General features: G+C 49.2%; 1 protein-coding gene across 1 annotated transcript in view; it reads right to left on the reverse strand.

The window, feature by feature from the left end:
• The window catches only part of GALNT17 (polypeptide N-acetylgalactosaminyltransferase 17), a 211007-nt gene extending 201577 nt beyond the window's left edge, over positions 1-9430 (reverse strand). Inside the window, exon 1 of the mRNA XM_082294376.1 lies at positions 9011-9430. Within this exon, the coding sequence (XP_082150502.1) occupies positions 9011-9248 (238 nt within the window). The 5' untranslated portion in view covers positions 9249-9430. The remainder of the gene's footprint in view (positions 1-9010) is intronic.
• Positions 9431-14967: the final 5537 nt, after the last annotated feature.

Raw genomic sequence — 14967 nt, forward strand, 5'->3', positions numbered from 1 at the left:
AGTAATACATAAGGGAACATAAATCCTGAACTTACATATTTTTCCTAATACTACTCTGTGTGACTGGTGGAGCATCACACAAAACATCAGAGTTAAAACTGAGCCCTGAGCCTTTCCTGCTGGATCCTGCTGCCCTCAGCAGTGACACCAGTCCCCCCTGATGACAAGAACAGCAACTTCCAGCAGACTGAAATCCAACATTAGGGTTTTGGGCTACACTTAGCAAAGGGAAAGGCACGACATGGTTTACACCAGGGTAATGGTTATTACTGTTATTGTCTTGTCAGAGCAAATAGGGAAAACTGAAATAAAATCCAGCAGAACAGGGGGTTTATGTTCCCAGATATTTAAAGCATTCAGTGTTCCAGCCCACCTCACTGAATGCAGCAAATACTAAAAACACACAAAGGTCAACAAAAATTATTTAAAATCCAATAATGGAATATAAGCGAGCTTTAAAATTCATTAAATGGCTTTTCACTTTTTTATTCTCCTCCTCTGCTTCGTGTTTGTAAAGTGTGATCAAGCAACTGCTTTGGAAGAATTAGTAGTAATTTGGTGCAAACGTGAGTGCCCTCATGATTTCATTTAAAGTGTAATATAGGCAAAGACCCAGAAAGGAATTCTTATCTTAAAATTAACCTCTCACTTTACCTTTATGCTCTGAGAACAGGCACAACCACGGTGGGCCACAACCCTACCCAAAATAGTGCATGAGCTCATGAAGATTAAAACTAAGGTAAAGTCAATTCTGAACCAGCAGGTAAGAAGCTTTGCTTGGCTCTCTGAGGCTCGAGGAAACAGCCAGAGTAACTCGGCTGGGGCACTGCTGGTGTCTGTTAATCCACTGCTGATTTCTCTCTTGTAGTGCTTTTCTGCTTTCTGTGTCTCAGCAGCACTTGGACACACCAAGGAACAGCAATTTGGATTCCAGTGCCCACAACACAGAAAGGCCCTGCTGTTCCAAGAGGAGATGGGAGCAAAGGAAGCCCTGTATCCCATTTGGGTGCTGGGGAACAGAGTCAGAGGGATTAAGGATGCTCAGAGGCAGCACATGGCACAGCTCAGCCCTTCCCAGCCTGAGCCTTCCCCTTCCAGAGCCAGGGAACTGCTGGGGGCACTCACACCTCAAACCACAGGAAGAGACCCAAGACCAAATGGCTTTAAACTGCCAGAGGGCAGGGATGGATGGGGTATTGGGAAGGAATTCTTCCCTCTCATCCTGGCACAGGGTCCCCAGAGCAGCTGGGGCTGCCCCTGGATCCCTGGCAGTGCCCAAGGCCAGGCTGGACATTGGGGCTGGGAGCAGCCTGGGACAGTGGGAGGTGTCCCTGCCCATGGCAGGGGTGGCACTAGGTGGGCTTTAAGATCCCTTTCCAACCCAAACCATTCTGTGATTCTAAGTCATTTCCACTTGCACATAGCTGAGGGTACTAAAGTGGAGAGGGACCAAGGCCTCCCCTTCCCTCCTTCCTTCCCGAGCATCCCACCACACCACTGGTTTCACTGCACTGGAATTAAGTCCCCATGTGCACCATGGCACACCAGCTGTGAGGGAAGATGTGCTGACTGACTGTGTGTGACACAGCCCCAGAGCTCCAGAGCTCTCTCATTTTCCCTGCCAGCAGGAAGAATGGTGCTCCTGCACACCAGCCTGGGTCGCAGAGCCCAGAGAGATCCCTATTTTTAACACATCCATTAAAGCAGAGTTCTCAGATTACTCCCCCAGCAGAGCCAGTGATGCTGTCGGTGTTTCCTGTTCCAGGGCAGAACAAGTGCTGGGACATGGCAGACAGCCCTTGGCATCACTCTCTGGGGTATCAGGGATCAGAGTGAATCCCAGGGAGGAGCCCCTGGGAGGGCAGGATCACAGCAACGGGGATTCATTACACAGCGAGTGCCGAGTATCAGATTTTAAAAAGGAAAACGCAAACTGTGGTTTTTATCCAACTGACCAGGAATTTTATTCCTTTTTCAGGCAACTTTGCATCCCCCCAGGGACCCGAGCAGCAGAGCCCTGAGCTGCACCCCGAGCAGGCTGTGACGGCTCAGCACAGCCCTCTCCTCACACAGTTTTACGTCTCGTTGCATCATTCCTGCATTATTTTTAGATAACCGTCAGGGGATGTCAGAATGTGGGTCGATAGCTATTAGATTTATAGGCAGAAATAGCAAGGCTTGTAACTATAAGGTGTAAAGCACTCAACAATTTCTAGAACAAATCTGACCGTGGGGACTGGGGGCTGGAAAATACCGTTGCTTGTACTCCCAGAACTGTTTAGGAAAAATAATCTCCGTGCTGCTCGGATCCATTTCTGGAGTTGAATCACTGCTGTTGACTCACAGGAGGGTCAATACCCCGAGTATTCAGCTTGAACAGCCCTTTGCAGACTTTGATAAGGACATCTTACCAAAAATAAGCCTCTCTTTTAAATTTAATCTATCAACATGCAGAATGCCCTCAGCTACACCCCACGGCTCAGGCGTGTCTGGAGGAGCTGGAAGCTGGCAGCCTGCCAGCAACATCTGGAACAGATGTTCCATTTTAGGCAAAGATTAGTGGTGTGAATCACAAAATCAGTAAAGCCTCCTTGGGTACCTGAGAAGGCTCATTTCCCTCTGCTGTTGTGCCCTGTTAACAGGTGGGTTTCTCACAGGCTGCATTTTCTGATCAGCAACACTCGTGCTCTCTGCCAGGAGGGGGTAAGGAGGGAGGATGGTGGCCTGGAATGGACCAGAAGATTCCCCAGAATCCAAGCACATGGACAGCACATGCCTAAAGCCAACTTCATCCGTCAATCCTGCCTGGTCAAGAGGGGAGATCTCCAAGACAGCAAGCACAGGACTGCTCCTCAGCAATTCCTGCTGCCCTACAAAGGCCTCAGGGTATCCAGGATGCTTTGGGAGCCCAGCAGGGGAGACCTCCACCCAGGCAGAGTCCTGCCCTCTGGAATGGCAGCTGGAAGCCTGTAGGCATTGAAACATCTCTAGATGTGCCTGCTTCTCCAAATACATCCAATTCTCTCCCTGGAGACACAATAGGACACGGCTGATCCAGACTGAGGCTTGCAAACACCACTGTTATTCACATAATTACAGCACCTCTGTAGGTGTTTTGTATCCTTGGGGAGATATTTCTCACAGCTGCACAGCTGAACAGGCAGTGTAAATCTAATATACCTGTGTGAATTCTGCCAGCCAGGTAAGCTTCTGTTCTCCATTCAGGGAGACCTGAATTAATATGCAAAACTAAAACACCACTGTTGTCACTGTGTTCTGGTCACTGCTGTTGCAGCCCATGAACCCTGTGTTGTCTCTGCACGACAAATGCATTACTGGCTTATTACTCATTCCTTGTCAATGACAGGGAATATTTGGATCATGATGCCAAACAACCATCAAACCCCCAAATTATCTATCAGTTCCTTGTCAGATGGGTTGCAAACTAAATGTCACATTCATGTCTGAGCTTCCAGATGCTTCTAAATGTCTATCTTAGCCTCATCTTTTAACTCTGTTATTTCTCTAAGAAGTATTTCCTTTATTCATTCCTTGATCGGTATCAAACCCAGTTCTCAGGAACCTGCTAGGAATAATTTACAGGCAGCAGCTCTCAGGTGCCTTGAGCCTGTGCAGACCTCTCTCCTGCTGTGAGGAAGTTTAGGCTAAGAACTTCTAAAAGCAGGTACTGAATGCATAATTTGCATTATTCCTACTAGGGAATACGGCAACCAAACCTGTTGGGTACATCCTAAACGTTAAAGTGGCAGTTTTCATCAAGTTGCTATATAATATGTAAAGGCCATACAAGATAATACAGTTATTTTCTACTTCAGAAACATCCTGGGAATGGAATAGACAGGCAAGCACCATCCCAGCTGCTCTGTGACAACCATCAGTTAACACAGCAGCCACATCCCCATCCTTTATCACTTATCTCCACATCACCATTCATTATATCAAAGGATTTCACCCACCAAGGCTCTGCTCCTATGAAGAACTGTTTTAGTTCAGTAACATCATTAAAGTTTGGGCCCTTCTGCCTACAAACAGCTTTTCCCTGCTCTCAGTTATTTACACTTAGTTATTTATCTTAATCAGGGGATTTCTTAGCATTTAAGTTAATATATTACCTACCTGTTAAAACCTTAATATTACCAGACTGTGGGTGTAGTGCTAGTACATTCTCCTAAATGCTGATAAAAACCACTTTTAATCTGACTTATTTACATATATAATTTCTATACTCAGTGGTTAGCTAAGTTTGTAATGTGTTTGGAGGATGATAAGTGTTAGAGAAGATAAGCATTATCTTATCCTTATGGGAAGCAAATCCACGTATCTCCAAAGTGTTTTAAGTTAATTAAGTGCCACTTTACAAGGATAGCAACACCGTGCTGAGGGCTGTGGTTCAGTGTCAGTTCCATGTCCATATGCAACCCTCCCAAAGTTAATTTCCTAATTGGATAAGCAGATGAGAGCACAGCCAGAACACAGGAGGCTGCTGGCATGCGCTTGGCCGTACCTCAGCACGTTCACATTACTCCATGTGCAAAAGCACAGATGCAGGCTGCTTTAAAAAATGAACACAGGCTTATTTCACCCCCAAGGAATGTAAAGTTCCTCTTCAACATTTAACATTTGGTAAAAGCATCAGTTTAACCTGTGCATTTCTTTAGCATGGGGGAAGAAGCCCTCTCTGCTCACCCCTTTTCTGGCCAGCTTCACTTCAGCACTCCTTCATCACTGCTCTCTCTTTTACAGCAATTTACAAAGAGCTGTAATTCTCCCTGATCTTATACATCAAGTTGGATGGGACTTGGAGCACCCTGGGATAGTGGAAGGTGTCCCTGCCCCTGGCAGAGGGCTGGAACTGGGTGGTCTTTAGGGTCCCTTCCAACCCAAACCATTTTCTGATTCTATGATCTGTTGAGAGACTCTAAAATAAAATGTAACAGAAGAGCTCTGGATGAGTCAGCAGTGCCCTTCTGTTCTCTCTTACCAGTATTTAGCTTGAAGTTCAGACTTTTTGTACTATTTTCCCTCACTACTCAGGTAGATGCCACATCATCCCTGTGTCATTGGCTTCCAGGCAGCTGAGCACTTACTGGAGTCTGCTGCTGCTGTGAACCCACCACTATCCACCAGCATCCAAAGCCCCAGGGAGGGAGCTTGTGGCCTTTGCACTGCTCAGAGGCTTTAATCCAAGAGCCAGACCTCTGCTGGACACAGAGCTGGAAGGTGGCTGCCTGGGAGGTTCCTCAGGTCCCCAGTGAGCAGCACAAGTGACCTGCTCACATCTTTTCCAGGTGCTCAGCTATGGCAGGTACAGGGGATGGCCCCCCACACCCAAAACCAGGGTTTATTTAGTGCTCTCTCCCCCCTGCACCCCCTATTTACCAGTGGCAGCACCATTTACTGACCACCCCACTGAGAGGGTCTCACAGTACCTCTGGACACTGGACACAAACACCAGCTGTCCTCAAGCCATGTCACTCACCCTACAGCCACTGTGATGTTAAAGCTTGGCCCACATTTGCTGTCTCAAAGTCCTATAAATGCCCAATTCCTCAAATTCCTCATGGTCATCACTGAGTCATACATACATTAGCCTCAGAAGAATGGCATTAGCTAATGGGAAGACTTTGCCCAGCACTGCCCAGGAAGCAGCACACAGCTCCTGAAAATGCTGAATGCTCCCTTCTGAGTCTCTGCTCCGTGCAGCTCCTCACCTGGTCACATAGCACAGAAACCCCCTCTTTGTAAGCACAGAGACAAACTGAAAAGTTCATTTGTGCAAATCTCCGTGACGTTGAAATAATCTGGATCACAATTTGTGCTTATGTAAATGTCAGCACACAAAAAACCAGGCTTGGATCAGAAAGACAAGTTGTAGTTAACACCCGGAGTAAAATACACACATTCCTTTCTGACCTTCATTAGCTTTCTCTGGACATCTGCTGGACAAAAGAATTCCATCCATAGCAGTGACTGCAGAAATTACAAATTCTCTGAACTCCCAGATCAGTGCCTGCACATACAAAGCCCTCCATTCCAAAGGGCACCCTCGTACCTCTCTGTGTGGGAGCCATCAGTTAGAGACCAGCGAAGAGCAAACCCCACACAACCTGTGCAACGAGTTAAAGGGCTTTCAGAAATGAACAGAGCAAATGTACAGATTGAGCCACGTTTGGGACAGCTCTCCTTGCCCAGAGAGGAGTAAGAGGGAGCCTGGTGTTATTTCCAGAGTGGCATGGCAGAGAAACGTCATTCAGACACTACGATTGTGTCAAATCCCTCCTTTCCCAGCGCCAAGGCAGTGTTGTTTAGGTGTTTTCATGGCTGACCTTTACAGAGATAAATAAATACACAGACATAAAACATGAGGGCTGCTGTACCACCGAGAGCTGTTATTTCCAATCTGCTTTACACTACATGACTCACAAACCAAACCCACAGCAACGGTACGATCAGATTGCTCATTTCATCTGTACAGAATGGAGCTTTTGAAGAGATTCAGGTTTTTAAAGATGGCTTCAACTCCCACTGAAATCCAGCCAAGTCCTATAATGCAGAAGAAATCCATAGCTGGCTGCACCCAGACTGGGTTGTAGCTTCTCTCTTTGGCCAAACACTTCCCAATGCTCTGTGAGGTGCAGGCTTTCCACATGCCACCCTACGAGATACTTTATTCCACGATTTTGTAGCTGCTAAACCACAGGTCAGAAACATGACCTTTTAGAACCAAATGAAACATGACCTTTTAGAACCAAAAGAGAAATCTCTCAGTGGGTCATTGTGCAAGGAGCTTGGCCCAGAGCTGAGGAGGGCTTTGTGAGGCACCAGCACAAAACTACCCACGTGAAAATCAAGGAGAAGTGGTGAGCTCCTATTTGCACACTTCCAGCAGGCAGGAGATTTTAGAGGTGTTCCTCAACTGCCCAGGATGAACGCTGATCAAGGCACAGAAAATTCCTGGAGGGGAAGCCAACCCAGCTGCTCCTCATCCTCAGTCCCTGGGACTGTCCCAGTGCCCCTGACAGCTTCCTTTCAGTGCTGGTGGGTGGTGGTGGGGTTCACCTGGCCCCCCACATCTTGCTGTAAACCCGAGCCCTGCTGAAGCACGGCTCACAGCCACCCCTCAGAGCACTGAGCACGCTGAGCTTCTCTCAAAAGCACATGTACCAAATATACACTTGACCCAAAGTTACATAAGCGCCGTGCCAGAGCTATTTTTCAGCCAGACTGATCAGCGCTGCTATAAATCACCCCAGGATGCAGAGGCCAGACAAGATGTCACATTTATGTGCTCAGCTTTCCGCCTGCCCTGAGAAAACGTTTGTGATATGCCAACATATCTATTCCCTCTCTGCCTCCCCTGGTGTGTAGGTGCATGACTGCTGCTCAGCACTGAGCAGGCTCCAGCACAGCGCTCCCCGTGCCCACAGCAGCCTGGGGACAGCACTGAGCTGTCCGTGCCCCTGCAGCGCCTCTCAGCAGCCCCGGCCAGCGCCAAGAGCAGCCCCCAGGGCAGGGCAGGGAGCCCACGTTAACCTCCACAGAAGGGCAATAACCGATAACCTCAGCTCACCCTCCGTGTGTGCAGGGATAGCAGACTGCTGCATGATCCCTTGTCCTATCCTAGTCCAACGCCCTGGTGTAAGGGTCCTATCCTGAGCTGCAGTTACTGCCCAAATAACTGCCTAAATCCTCCTGGAAACTTATGCCCTAGCAGGATCCAGGAGCAGGCAATTTCACAGTGTGACTGCAAATAACGTTCAACTTTCTACCTTATTCCTTGTTATTCTTACGCTCCACCTCTGTTTATCACCCACCAGTGCTGCTTCAACATCTCGTGGTGCCAGGCACAGGCAGGACAGGTTTCTCACACAAGTGTATAAAGTAGGAATATCAATAACACTTTCCTCCTCAGCTGAGTGCTCCAGTGCTGTCCCCAAAGCCACTGCCTGAGCCAAGTGCTCCGGGAAAGCCACGCTGCATCCCTGCACCTGCCTCTCCTCCTGGTGCAAAGGGACACCAGCTACAGCCCAGGTTCAGCACAGAGACACAGCACACACCAGCTCTTGGTTCAGCACAGCACAGAATGGGGCATGAGCTCCATATTCCAAACTCAGAGAGGGAATCACACTGACACTGCCAGAAACACCAACTCTGCTCATTCCGACACACAGAAACTCGCAGGCATTAAAACTACGGAGATTGGAAGCAATAAGCAAGACCCTGGATTGAAATTGCACCCCCAGTTGTGAATCTGTGGGGAACAACTTTTAAAAAATCAGCTTCCACAGTGAGTGTTTTAATTAGATACCGCACCTAGATTTTCTTACATCTCTACAACGTGTTTCTCTATCCTGCACAGCATCTCTAAAACTCCCTTTCCACATCTCAGAACTACTGAACCTGGTGAGATTTTAATAGAAATCCCTTTTCTGTGCTATAAAGAGAAGCATTACTTGAGATTTTAATTAGCAGTTGTCAGTGCTGAGCCATAGGAAATACTGAATAGTTTGCTTAACTTCTTAGAGAAAGTGCCTTTTGCTTTCTGACCTTCTGCACTCAAATGATGCAACACACTTGAGCCATTAAAAACTCCTTTCCAAACCCAGCTCTGTAGGAGTAAAAGCCATTCCCTCGATCGATACACACTGTGCTGCTCCAACCCGTGTTCGCCCACTGCACACCCGGCTCGTTTGATGCAGAAATCGTGCCACTGTCATTTTCTGACCGCCGCTGTAAATCCGAAAGGCAGCATTCTGTTATTACCATTTCCCTCCATCCTGTGCAAGGTACCCCGGGCTTTAAACACACACGGAACTTGGAAATCAGATGCTAAATCGATTCAGTGCGTCAAGAGCCCGTTTGCACAACAACAGAAAGGAGAGCAGGGGTCCGTCATGCAAACTTCAGGCAAGGCGGGCACCTGCTCCGAGCCTCGGTTCACCACCGACCCTACCCCAAAGACATTAAAGAGCAGGAGAACTATTCCTACCATTCAGCTGCCTGTAGACAATGTCTTCTAGGAGCGAGAGCCTCTTCAGCACTGCATCCTGGATGGAGCTGATGCCGTGGGCTGTCAAGTTGGCCACTTCTGCCCTGGGATGGATGTCATGGAAGGAGTCGCTGCTCTTGGTCGTGATGGGTCTGCACTTGGCCAGGAAGAGGACGAAGCCAGCCACGGCGATCAGGTTTAACACCAGCAGGACTTTGACTCTCCTCAAAGAAGCCATCAAACTTCCCGAGGGGCCCCGCCAGCCGCCGCGCTGCCGGCAGGGCTATGGGAGCGGGCAGGCGGCCGCCCGCCGCTGCGCGCACATCGCGGGGAGCGCGTCCCGGCCGGCCGGGCTGGCCGCACGACCGCGGCGGCGAGCGGAGCGGGAGGGCTGGCGAGCAGCGGCACCGCTCGCCCAGGCGCGGCGAGCCCGCCCCGGACTACGGCCCCGCAAAGGAGGCGCGGCCGGGGCCGCCCGCCCCGCTCCGCCCGCCGCGCTGCCGCCGCCGCAACTTCATGCCCCGCGCAGGGCGGCCGAGGAGCCCTGCGGGGCCGAGGAGCCCTGCGGCAGCAGCGGCGGCAGCGCCGGCTCCAGCGCCGACCCCCGCCCGCCTCCCGCCTCCGCCGGCCCGCGGGGCCGCTGCTGCGCGGCGCGGGCCGGGCCGGCGCCCCCTGCGCGGGCGGAGCGGGGCCGGGGCCGGGGGCGGGCGGGGGCGCGGGGCGCCCGCCCCTCACGGCGCCGGGGAGGGGGCGGCGGAGCGGCCGCGGCGGAGCCCCCGCCCCGCGCAGGGCCGGCGGCTGCGGCAGAGCCCCCGCGCAGCGCCCGCGCCTGCGGAGAGCGGCCCGGCCGCCGCCACAGCCCGGCACGGAGGCCCGAGCGCGGCGCGGGGGCCCGGGGGCCGCGGCGGGGCCGAGCGGGCAGCGCGGCCGGGCATCGCTCCCGCCGGCCCTGAGGGGTGCGGAGCGCCGGGGCCGTGCGGGGGATGCGGAGTGCCGGGGTGCCGGGGCCGTGTCGGGATGCGCAGTGCGGGGTGCGGAGCCTGGGCTGCCAGGGCCGTGCGGGGATGAGCAGCGCGGGCTGCGGGGTGCCGGGGGCCGGGGCCGTGCGGGGATGCGGCCGCGGGGCTGTAACGGGGGGAGATGGGGCCGCTCGCGGTAACGCGGTCGGGCTGCTCGGTGTCACAGAAAGTTTGAGCCCCCCGGGCCGGTGCGTGGCCCTCTCGTGGATACTGCTCCCCCCGTTCCCGGATGGAAGCTTTGTGCTCTCCCTCGGAACCCTGGCTTTCCCGACCCCGGCACGGAATGACAAAGAAAGCTTCCTCAGGCTCCCCAGGCCTTCCGAGCCGGAGCGAGGGAATGACTTCAGAGCTGTCACCACTCTCCTTAGTAAGGATCGTCAGTACCTCAAACCCTGACATGAGGTAAAGTGATAAACATCATAAACTACAATTCACATCCAACGTTTTAATGGCAGAAAGCTGAATCCTCTCATGAGAGCACAGCCACTACTGAACAACCCCAGTAACCCCCCTCTTCCGAGCTTTATCCATGTGCCACAGTTAACCCTGCCTTTCAGAAAGATGGCACCAACACGGATTAGAAATTCAAACAACCTTGAGTCATTGTATCCTACAAGGCAACTTTTCAAAAGGTAAGAATAACCCCTCTCACCTTCAAGCCATAATTAAAAAAAAAAAAAAAAAAAGAGAAACAAAAAAATCAATGCCATGGAAACAAACCTAAAATTGCCTTGGAGGATTTGGAGTTTTAATTTTGTCCTAGCTGTACATGAAGTCTTTTATGGCTTCTGTGTTCAGACCCAGGATCCTTCTACAAACCTGGAGAAGAGACAGGCACATAACCCATAGTCAGACCCTAAAATACTGTGGTCAGTCCATCATCCACAGCAGGTTTATTATTCTGCTAAGACAGTGAAAATGTGAATGGTGTGCGTGACATAAAGCTAGAAGTACCTCAGAAATTGCTGAAATCCAGCTTTTGGCAGGCACGGAGGGGAAGCTGGTTTGGGGGTTCTACAGGGGTGTTTTGGCACATGATAAACAGAAGGTTTGTTTCCAAAGCTGACAACTGAGATTTTTCTTCTCTATAAATAAAAGCACTTTTTATTAAACAAATAAACAAACACCACCCCAACTTGGCAGAGTAGTTTACCAAAAAGGGAAACCACATGGCCTCAACTGCCAGGAGCAGAAATACTTGTGCAAACAGAAAAGTACCTGCTGCTTATTCTGAAGCAGTCTGGGATAAAGACTCGTTCCCGTTGTCCTTCACTACCACTGCTCCCACTGAAGTCAGGCTGGTGCATTACACAGAAGCAGCAAGATCTATTTTAATTATAAACCAGTTTGGGAAAAGCTGGATTTAAAAACGTTTGGCACGTGGCTGTTACAGATGATCCCAATGGAAAAAAAATAATCTTAGGATCTTAAAAAAGAGAATGCAAGAATTTGAAGCAGCTCCTTGCTGAAGCACAAGGTGAGCATTTTTTGCCACCAGTTTCTTTAAGAAAGGAGCAGAATTAAGTCCCCAAAAAAGCAGGAGGGAGGGAGAAAGCCACAACTGCCCTTAGGGTGACAGATGGCCACAGGACACCTGGCACCGTGAGTGTGTGTGGTCCCGGGGAAGACAGCATGGCAGGAGAAAATAAAGATGTCCCAAAAAAATGCAAGGAAAAAAATATCTCTGTGGGAAATAACATGAGAGCAAAAAATTCAGAATACACATGTGCCAACAGCCCCCCTGCCCTATCCGGGAGGATTAACTTCCAAAAGCTCCCCAGGTGTCTGTTGTTGCTGCTGCTGTTCTTTTATTCGGGGGAGAGGCAAGCAGCAGACCTTGAAGCTGTGCTGGCTGACAACGATCCCATCACCTGGGACTGTCCCCAGCCCAGCTACATCTGCCTGCAGGAGAGCTGGCCCTGCTGCTGGCCTCGGGGGCAGCTGGGCAGTGCTTCCCTTTGCAGAACTCCTACGGGAACCAGCCTGAGGAAAATCTGATTCCCCCTCCTGAACTGGTTTGCAGCATTCCATGTTCCACAGGCCCCTTCTGCCGTGCCACTCTCAGAAGTAATGATTTTCCCTTCCTTTCTTTCATGTGGGAGAAGTTATTTTGGTTTTGTTCAGTTGTACTCCAATCACCTGTGGCCTGAGGACCAAGCAAACCCCAAAGTATTCACACCAAGCATCACATTCCCTTCAGTGTGTCCTGAGAAGCTCCCCCCAGCATGTTCTGAACGAGGCTCAGCTCTCTGGGACTGCCAAGGAGCCAAATGCCACCTGTGCCACCAGAGCTGCAGAATTATCCACAAACAGATCCCTGTGTACCTCCCCTACAGCAACAAGAGAGCCGAATGCTTTAGATAACAAACAACAATCAGGATCCAGGAGTCCGCTGAGTCAGAGACTCACAGAATCACCGAGGCTGGGAATGACCTCCAAGATCACCAGGTCCAAACATCAAGCCAGCCCCACCACCCTGCTCAGCACTAACCCCTGTCCCCAAGGACCACATCTACACACTTTTGGAACACTTCCAGGGATGGTGACTCCACCCCTGCTGTGGGCAGCCTGTGCCAGGCCCTGACCACCCTTTCAGAGATGAAATTTTCCTAATATCTAATTTAACTTCAGCTTGAGGCTGTTTCCTGTCACCCTGCCCTGAAGATGGACACCAACAGGACATGGCCGTAGGAGACCAGGAGAAGTTATGCTTTGTGGCATTCCAGTCCTGAGAGTGGCTTCCCCACCCATATTTCCTTAGAGCTTTGCACCCCCAGAACAGTGAACTGAATCTCAACAGCAAATCCAAAATGGTAGCTTGAAAATGCTTGACAAGACCCCACTCTCTAAATCAGGGTTCAACCAAGGCATAGCTCAGCCTCCACTGGAGAGCGTGGAGGGGTTTTTCTATTTTTCATCCTTTCTTTTTTTTTCCATCTTCATTACATTCCTACCGGGAAAAAAAAAAAAAAAAGGCTTGAAACATTGTTACTAAATACAGAGGAAGAACTAAAGGACATGGCTCAGTATCGGGCAGAGATCAGTTTGCATGTCTAATAGAAAAATTCTATTTTTGCCCATTCCAGTGGAGTTCTGTGAAAAGCACACACGCACTTTTCAAGTGCTAGCCAAAATAATTACTTCTCTCCTTCTGTGGGGGAAAAAAATCCACTAAATCATGAATATTCAATGGATTGGTTAATGACATAGTAATGGTTTAGCTGAAATCTTTGCTCCTTAAAATACAGCCAACACGAGCTGCCAGTTACAAGAAGAATTAAAAATACAAAAATAACTTGATTTGCAGAAGTTATCATCCCCCGATCGCTTCAGGAGTGTGTGATGGTAGCATGATACCATGACAGATCTGGGGCAGACTGTCTTCACAATCTGCGAGATGTAAAACAGGCCAGAAAAAATAGTTTCTGTTACTCACTGGAGCTTCTGCCAGTGCTGGGGGTTCTGCAGGGCACGGGTGCCTTCCCTCAGCACCAGCTCAGCTCTCTCCCAGCTGATCCCAGGCCCTGCACCCAGTTACATTTCCAGCCTTGTAGCACCAGCACAAAGGAAAAAAAAAAAAAATGCTTGGCTCTTTTAGCTAAATTTCCTTGAGTTGCATAAATGAGCCTTTCTGTGACCAACTCCCTGTATGAGAACAATAATCGGCTAAAGAAAAAAACAAACAAAACCGAACAAAAATCTGCAGAAAAGGTTCAATTTAAAGCCAGTTTTGCTTCCTCAGAATCTTGCTGTGAGTGCAATTGAGTTATTTCTTTGTTTTCGGGCTTCAGGTGGTGCTCAGGAGTTGCATCTTCCCTTTTTTCTCTCAGGCTCTCAAGAATTTCTGATTATTCAGCCTTCATTTTGTTGCTTTGCCACTCAAAACCACCTCTGAGAAAGCCCCACGTCCATCAGGTAGGTGAATTCAAGCCTCCATGTTGCCTATGAACTCTGTTTTTCCCACTGGAGTTTTCTCCATGCCAGAATCTGCTCCCTGCAAGGGTCACCAACATTGCTGTGAAGCCCAGGCTGGTGAAATGAATGAAACTTGTATAGAAAGATGTTTTATCATTTTCAGAAGCCAATATTCCAAAGCTGATGGTTCACTCTGCTCTCTCTGAGCCATTTCTGACAGTACTTCAGGCACGTTTTTAACATCCAGGAGTGAACCCTTTATCTCCAGCCTTAACGTTCTTCTCCACTGTGGGAACAGCTAATGCACAAAAGTAACTTTCCTCAGTGTTATCTTCAAAGCTGGGAACATATTTAGTTCCCCGTTACAATAACTCCATTCATATTTCATGAATGTTTAAGTTCAGCCTGTGAGCATGGACAGCTCATCACTGATATATTGGGGAAATGCTGTGAAAAAACAAACAACTTATTGTACTTTTAGCTTATGAGATTGCTTTATGGCTCCCTCAAGGATATTAAAAAGATCTTTGCTATGGTTATCAATAAGTATCTTTCAGGATCAGCATTTATAAAGCTTCTAGAATGGCTTCAGCTCTTGGCTGACTTCAGAAATTAAGGACCTCACTCCCAAAAAAACAAAATCATAGCTTAAAGTCAACTATTCTTCAGTTTGGTTGCTTTGAACTTCAATATTCATCTTGATGACCAGAGTCTAATTCTTAAATCATTTTATTATTAGAGCTGGTTTGAAAAGCTTCAGCTTCTTTCTTGAAAAACAGGGGGGAAGGGAGAAGAGCAAGAGGAGCAGGTTCATTGAAATTTCGATAAATCATCAAAAAATCAGAAAATCCATTTTAAATATTGACTTTTTGTGTGACTAGAAAATAAATTCTCTCTTATTTCTTTTTCATTACAGAAGATACTTATATGGCCTAAGTTATTTCAGCACCTAATCATCACCTGATAGTCCCTGAGCCAGGGAATACCATTGTTTCTTCACGTTACACCAGCAAAGAAAAAGAT

Source organism: Coloeus monedula (assembly GCF_965178545.1).
Source record: "Coloeus monedula genome assembly, chromosome: 20".
Taxonomy (NCBI): Eukaryota; Metazoa; Chordata; class Aves; order Passeriformes; family Corvidae; genus Coloeus; species Coloeus monedula.